This window comes from Dipteris shenzhenensis, chromosome 16 (genome assembly GCF_047967505.1).
Source record: "Dipteris shenzhenensis isolate YYH24624 ecotype China chromosome 16, Dip_SZ_1.0, whole genome shotgun sequence".
Taxonomy (NCBI): Eukaryota; Viridiplantae; Streptophyta; class Polypodiopsida; order Gleicheniales; family Dipteridaceae; genus Dipteris; species Dipteris shenzhenensis.
This window is the reverse complement of record NC_141611.1, coordinates 30,621,915-30,629,997: the sequence shown is the minus strand read 5'-3', so window position 1 is coordinate 30,629,997 and position 8,083 is coordinate 30,621,915. Positions and strand designations below refer to the sequence as shown.

Here is an 8,083-nt window from a genome sequence, read left to right as displayed (position 1 = left end):
ATAAGGTACCACCAAAATTCTATTATGTCCCCCCCTTTCCTTAAACCTACATTCTTTCTCAAGCATTTAGATTACACAATAAGCAAATTTAGGTTACTTTCCCTATGACTATTTAAAACCATACACAAAATCAAACTTGTTTGGACTAGTTACCCAAGGTAACCTTTATTATGTCCCCCCTTCTTAAATATGACATGGTCCCCCTAGCTTAAATTCAATATTGGGGGAAAAAAAAGGACCCCCACCCCTAATGTATAAGCTTATGCCTTATTTCAAAAAAACCCCCTATTGTACACTCACGTGATATCATAAGTTTCCCCCTGTGAATCCCCCGGGAATAAATCAAACTAGTGAACAAGATAACATACAAGTTTCACATAAAACCAAATTTGATTCCCAACTATATCATTGTTTTTGGAAAGAGAGTGATAGGTCTTATTTACAAAACATGTTCCAAGAAGAATTTACAAATGATGAAATACACGTTGGCATGCAAGATCCTCTCTCCTTCTTCTATACTACCATGGCAAACCTTTATTGTAATTTGTTACACTTAACGAGTGGATCTCTATTGGAATCGATAATCACTTCTCTTTCCCTTCAATGGAAGTAACACCAAAGATTTCCAAGGGAAGGCACATGCTGAAACACCCGAGCAACCACTTAACTCGAGCTTAGAAGATAATTTCCTCCTCTTTTGTGATGATTTCTTCATCCGAGGGAATGGGTGGAGGGAGCACTTCCAACAAACCTTCTAACATTTTCACCACCACTCCCATGGTGGGTCTCAAGCTCATGTCCTCTTGAATGCACCAAAGAGCAATGTGAATAAGTTTGCGAAGTTGTTCTTCATCAACAGTATGTCTGTCCAATCTCCCATCTACTAGCTCCATGAAGTCTCTTCCTTGCATGGCGATGGAGAATGCCCAAGTAGGCAAATAATAGTTCTCAGGATCTGCATTAACATCTAAAGTCCTCCTTCCACTCACAAGCTCCAGTAGCACCATTCCGAAGCTGTACACATCTGTTCTCTCCCCAATGGGTACGTTGGAGAGCCACTCGGGTGCAAGGTATCCCCTGGTCCCTCTCATCTCTGTCAACACCTTGCTTTCCTGTCTGTCCACGAGCTTCGACAGACCAAAATCAGCGAGCTTGGCTGTGTTCTTGTCATCCAGAAGTATGTTGTCAGGCTTGATGTCGCAATGTATGATCCGATCGATGCATTCCTCATGCAGGTAAGCTAATCCTCTAGCTGTACCAAGCGCAATCTGATAACGAGTATTCCAGCGCAGTACTAATGTGCTTGGCTCGGTGCCTTTGACACCAGGGAAAAGAGCCTTCTCGAGAGATCCGTTGGCCATGAACTCGTAAACGAGGAGCCTGTGCTTGCTTTCTAAACAAAACCCACGAAGACGCACCACATTCAGATGGCATATGCAGCCTATGGTCGCTATCTCTGCATGGAATTGTTTCCTGCCTTGCCCTGCTCCCTCTAACTGCTTCACGGCAACCAGGCTCTTGTCAGGCAGCACGCCCTCATAAACTGAGCCAAACCCTCCCGATCCCAATTTCCGGCTAAATCTCTTCGTTGCAATTGTCATCTCTTTGTAAGAGAATCTCGGGGGTAAAGCCGTAAGAGATTGAAGAAACCTCTCATCGTCGATGATCTCAGCTTTTCGCTTCTTGATTCTGTAGCACCAAAACAGGGCCAAACACAGAAACCCCAGTCCCAGAATGCTACCCACAGATGCTGCAATCACTGAACCGGTATTTGTGCTTCCGTTTGCTAGAGGAGGCAAGGCTCCCGAACTTGCTGAAGTCTTCTGAACCTTGACGAAGACAGTAGTATTAGCCTCCGGGGTAGACTGCATGGTTCGTACATTGTGAATGTGGTAACAAGACGAGGATTGGTTGTGGTAGAAGGCAGCTGCACAAGAACAGTTTGTAAGGCAAAGCCATTGGCACTCCTGTGACGATACCAGAAGAGATGCAGAGAACTGATTGGAGAAGTAATCGACGCCGGTTAAGTTCACCAGCGTTATGCTTGTCGAATTTCCAGAGCAATTCAAGGGCTTCATAGCCTTACAACCTTGTGATGGATCCGAGCTAACTTGCTGAAAGGATGGAGAGAGACATTGACATTGGCCTTGCCCTGTGCATATCCCATAGGGGCCGCAATGATCAGGTTTCTGGCAATCGCTTGTCAAAGCTTGTCCCGTTGCCGTGTTCCATCCTAAATCTGCCCAGAAATTGGCCTGCAAAATTCCATCGGTGCCTAGCTTTGCCCTCCACAGGTAGTTCACCGAGTCTGCTGTGAGAAGAGTCTGAAAATTACTTAATGCTACAAAAGAGGAGTCATTGGCATACCAATTCAAGTTACCCGAATCGAACACGATGTACGCCTCTGGCTTGGAGCTGGATCTGTATCCTCGTAGCAGCTCCCAATAGGGGACGGCCGACTCTCCGTCAAAGCTTGCAAGCAGATAGGCGTCTGGTCCCTTGTATGCGAATGAATACGTGGTACCGGCCGTAGAAGCAGAGGTGAGCTGCATGCCTGGCTTGAACGCTTGACCTTGAAGCAGGGTATCGGTAGGAGAATCAAAGCTCTGCCAAACGGTCATATTGCTGCTGTCGGACAGCACAAGATTTCCAGATTCCAGGAGCTCTAGGCTGCGAACCCCCATCCCAGAAGTGTTACTCGACCACACCTTTTCTCCGGAAACGCTGCTGCTCAGCACTAGATCTCCGTCTTCTCCGAGGATCACAGAGCAATTGGTCGCTGAGGAATTACGGATGGGGGAGGCCTCCCAGACGATTTCTTTGGACCGATCGTGAACAACAGCGAGGGAGCTGCAGCCGGAGGGCCACAAAACGAAGGTTGAGTTGGGGGAAGCGAGGACGGGGCCATTGGAGGAGTTGAACTGGGAGCCCAAGTCGGCATGGTTTGGAAGGGTGCTAAGTTGGGCTGAGGCGGGGGTACTGAAGGCGGGGAGGAGGAGGAAGGAGGCAAAGGCGGGGAAGGTGAGGAGGTGGATGAAGAGGAGCATCAGTGTGATCAGTAGGACAGGAGAGGGATGAGAAGCAGGAGCAGGCCGAGAGCAGAAGTCGCGACGAGGACGAATAACGTAACGTATACGCCCGTCCGCAACAAAACAGCGTTCTGCATGAGATCGTCTTAAACTTGAACAAAAACGCGTTTTCAATTCCTCGGCAGAGAAAGAAAGACTGGGTATGGCTTGAAAGGCGAGAGACTCAGTTGTGAGCAGCAGGAGAGGAGGAGAACTGGAGTTGCGACGAAGACGAAGCACGTCATTTATACTTCCCCATGCATAAGCATTTTCAACGTATTTCGTCAACAAATTTTCAACGTATTTCGTCAACATACACATGCGTCATCTTCTGGTTTCAGAATTTAATATTCAACAAAAACGCGTTTTCGATTTTTTCTTCCTAGAAACACCACCATTCTACTAACTTCGGCCTCCTATGAAGAAGGTAGGCAATTACAGGGCAAAAGCCCCAAGTAGGCACCTTTTCAAGAACTCCATAAGCTTGGCAAACAAAGCTATTTAGACTTTTGCCAAAACCTCTCATCCAATGCTTCCTATAGGTCCTCACAATGTTCAAACATGGGGTATTAGTAATTAGGAGTGGGAGGTTAGTGGCCTGATTAACCTAAGTTTTGATGCACCAAAAAACAAATGTGTGATTAATCTAAGGTGAGAAGGCACGTCCTCGAAGCTTCTATGTTTGCTAAAACCTTCTCCACCGCCATCACCTCCCTTTATATCCTTCGCCTACCTCCCTCTCGACATTCTCGCTCTCTCTCTCTCTCTCTCTCACACACACACACACACACACACACACACACACACACACACACACACACACACACACACACACACACATACACACACACACACACACGCACGCGCGCTTCCACCAACTTAGCAGTTGTGCCTCCTCTCTAAGCGGCACTTCCCTTGGCTCCGCAACCCTCCTTGCCTCTCTCTATCTCTAATTCCCTCTCTCTTCCTCTCTGCATCCCTCTCTTGCTTCTCTCATTCAATCTCAACTCTGCCTTTCTGGTATCTCCTACGGAAAAGAAAATCTCACAAGATTAGATTAGAATAGTGTTATTAGCTATCGTAAGGCTATTCAACCGATCGTCCTATTCGCGCACTAGATGAAATCTCATGGGAATTTTCTTTACAAAATTAGAATCAATTTGCAATTTATTTGAATTGAAAACAATAAGCGGTTTAGTGGTTAGGAAATTTTGAATTTGCATTAACCATTATCAATGTATGGGGGGACATACTTGCTCAACTTTAGTAGATTGTAAAACGTGTTTTCGATACCTAATGTCCCAAGATGGTAGAGAAAGACCTCGGAGCATTGACATATTTATTTAAAGGTTTCACATTTGAAAATAAAAGGTTTCAAAAACCTACAAATTTCAAAGCATTTTATTGAGGCCTGCAAGTAGTTACTGTACATGTCAAGGGTAGAGATAGGAGGTGTGTGCCTTTTTGTCCTAATTCCCTTGCATATTCGAATTATTTTATTACATTGAGCATGTTTGTGATTATTCATAAAAAATGTATCCCCCCATCTAATTATTTTAACTCCTATATCGAAGATATCACATAATTTTCCATTGCTAAACGTTTGGTACATTTGTCCACCTCCTCCATGCTAAAGAAGCACCCAACATGTGCATTGGAAGTAGGTACTCATTTTTGTCTCCTTCTATCTCTCTCTTGCATAGCCTTGTCCACAAACTTTTCATGTCCTCCAAATTCACCTCCTAGCTTCAAACGTTTTGGCATGGCCCTAGCATGTACAATCTTCCAAAAGCCTTCGAGGTACTTCAACAAAAGTTGCCATCAGGGTCCTCTTATGTATTTTTTTAAAATCTCTTCTTTCTAATCACTATTTTCTTCTATTCTTGCCTTTTTTCAAATTTTATAGTCATTCTCATTGTTTATACTATTCTATTATAGCCTTCATCAAATCATACATTTAATTAGTCCTTTCCAAAGTGCTCGTTGGTGGTTTCCATTAAAACATAGCCATTCCTTTAGTCTTGTCGCTAAGGATTCTTTACATTGTCTTGATATCCTAAATCAAGGTCCTTTTTAGTATATTTTTAAGGAAAAAATATGTATTTTTTTATTAAAAATGTTTTAGAACATTTGATACACAAAAGAACGTGCTTTTTCATTGATCAAAACCAAAATCGATTGATCAAAATGAAACCATATGGTGTATTGAAATAGCATGTGGTATCTAAAATAAACCTTGTGCAATGTTTGCATTATCGAGCAGTATCTGTGAGAATTCATGTGTGCCACGTGAAAGCCACATGGCAATTCTCACATCACGTGGTGAAACAATTTTACTAGAAAACACCATGCAATAAACTACTATACCATGTGGTATATTTGGGGTGGGTCTATAAAAAGAATCATTACCATCACAAACTGCATATAACACCTATTCATTAATTTTGGATTGGTGCACACTCTCCAAATTCATAAGTACTTTTGAATTGAACTTGAAACAAAATAGAATCGTCTTTTAAAAAAATTTCTCTGAAAATGTAAGAAAATTTTGAAAGTGTTTAAAAGCATATTTTAGTAAAATTATAAAAGGTGTTGAGATTAATTTATTGTAAGCATCCTCTAAAATCTCCAAGACTTAATAATGGTGTTAATAAACACCTTTTAGAGTTTCAAAAATCAATAGTGGCGAAATCTCACAGGACTTTATAATGGTGTCAATAAACACCTTGCAGTACTTATAGAGGTTTTGTAAATCTCAAAGGAGGTTTTGTAAACACCTTTTGGAGTTTCAAAAGGTAATAGTGGCAAAATATCAAAGGACTTTATAATGGTGTCAATAAACACCTTGCAGTAGTTACAGAGGTTTTGTAATAATTTAAAAATAAATAGATAATTAATTAGGATTTAGGATATGATCGGGATTAGGGTTTTGGATATTGGGTATAGTGTTTAAGAGCTAGGATTTATGGATGGTAAAGGTATTTTCAAAGTTTCATGACCATGCCCTACATATAGTATGTGAAGTAGTAGGATAGGAAGGCTGACTATAATCGGCATCCATGCAAGAATTTATTGAATTTTTGAGGGAAAAATAAAAAGAAGTAGCCATAGGCCATGGGAGGGTAGGGAAGAAAATGAATGGATGGAATGGAAGGGAGGGAATTCAAGGGAAGGAAGTTGGCACGAGTGCATCACAATATATACTCCACCATGAAAACTTTCACGCATTTTGTGAACAAAACAATGTTCTCCATGAGATCAATTAAATTTGAGAATTAATCTTCAACAAAAATGTGTTTTCAATTCCTTGGCACAGGAAGAGCACGGATCCTCTCTACTTGGTCGGTATGGCTTGAAAGGTGAGAGACTCTCTTGGGAGGAGTCTCTTATGAGGACTCCCTTGTGAGCCACCATGCATTTTGTTAACAAATTTCCATAATTTTGTCAACACATGCATCATCTTACAATAGACACAGGTTCTCCATTAGAACCCAGGTGAATTATTAAATTTGAGATCAACATTCAACAAAAATGCAATTTTCTTTTTTTCTTCCTAGAAAAACCACAATTGTATGAAAGACAAGAAGGAAAATTTCAGCCTCCTATGAAAATAGGCAATTACATTTCAAAACAAGAACTCAATAAGCTTGGCAAAAAAAGCTATTTCTTTTGCCAAAAAGTCTCAAATAGAGTCTCAAATCATCCAATACTTCCTGAAATAGATCCTAAAACGTGTTTTCAATTCCTAATGTCCCAAGATGGCACAGAAAGACCTTGGAGTAGTGACATCCATCTCCAAAGATATAAAAAATATTAATGGTTTCAAATTTGAAAATAGATGGTTTCAAAACTTGCAAATTTCAAGGCATTTTATTGAGGCCTCCAAGCAATTACCATAAATGTCAAGGGTAGAGATAGGACCTAGTGCCACTGCAAGCATTGGGGAGGGGGAGGCCACTGCCTGGGCAAAAGAGATGCTCAGAGCACTCATCGCTGAATGTCAGAAGTTGATGCCAGCAACCTTCCATTCTTGATTGCACCAACTGCCATCTATTTAGCCTTTTCTTTGCACTAGCAAGAGAGAGAGAATTGGAGGCGTTAGACAAAAATCTCAACTAGATATCCCAATCCAATGATGGAATGTTGGGTTGGAATCCATGGCCAACATTGGACCGCCAAGGATTACAACTAAGCTAGCATCAATACATTAGTTGGACCCCAAATTTTCCCTCCTACTCGAGTTGGGTGAGTGCCACTACCATGCAAGGGGACACACTCTCAAATACCATTTTGAGACTTTCTCCAACCTACTATCTATTAAAAGCCATAGGCAATCTGCCCCTCTAGGAAATTGGCCAAATTTTGTAACATGTCTAGTTTGGCATGCCGAACCCCTTTAGTATAAGATGGAATTTTATTTATTTTGTATTAAAAGAACATGGTCTAGATTGCAACCAAGGTCTAATATAGGTGATTATTAGGTTGAAGAATTAACCTTGAAAATAAAATTACAAGGTTTTATGAATTGCAAGTTTTGGGAGTCGAGGACAATAAAGTATATTGAAATATTTGCAATTTCTAATAGTAGATTATATGTTTTCATCTATGGCCTAAGTTACAGGGTGTGACTCGAAGGGCCAAAGATATAGAGTAGGTAGGAAGATCCCACACAGTAGTGTGTAAGGGGGTTTCCATTGTTTAATATCAAGATAAGAATGTAGCAATCGGTTTTTTTGTTAGTTTATAAGCGCTTGCATAGAAAAGTCTTGGTTGATTGTTAAGCATTGCTTGTGATGCTTGCCACCAAACTCCATCATGGGTTCTTCTATGTCAAGATTACGGATAGTAACCTGGCTTCCAAATTGAAATCACATCATCTATTTCATTCTGGGTTTTTATAGGGCCAGCTTAACACTTGGATAGAGAGTGCGTGGCATGATGGTTTGAAAAGTTTTCCATGGTCTTAGTTTTTTGGGAAGCATTGTTGATCATAATATTGAAGCGCAAGGTATGAG

At 41.3% G+C, this 8,083-nt stretch overlaps 1 protein-coding gene across 1 annotated transcript; it reads right to left on the bottom strand.

Moving 5' to 3' along the window:
• Positions 1 to 401: 401 nt before the first annotated feature.
• Positions 402 to 3,389, bottom strand: LOC147892825 (G-type lectin S-receptor-like serine/threonine-protein kinase SD2-5). The gene has a single exon (XM_087386795.1). It carries the CDS (start codon positions 3,387 to 3,389, stop codon positions 675 to 677), a length of 2,715 nt encoding a protein of 904 aa, XP_087242921.1. The 3' UTR covers positions 402 to 674.
• Positions 3,390 to 8,083: the final 4,694 nt, after the last annotated feature.

Bases quoted from the DNA above. Each gene is read 5' to 3' on its own strand.
- LOC147892825 (XM_087386795.1), bottom strand. From the start codon at position 3,389: ATGTGTATGTTGACGAAATACGTTGAAAATTTGTTGACGAAATACGTT.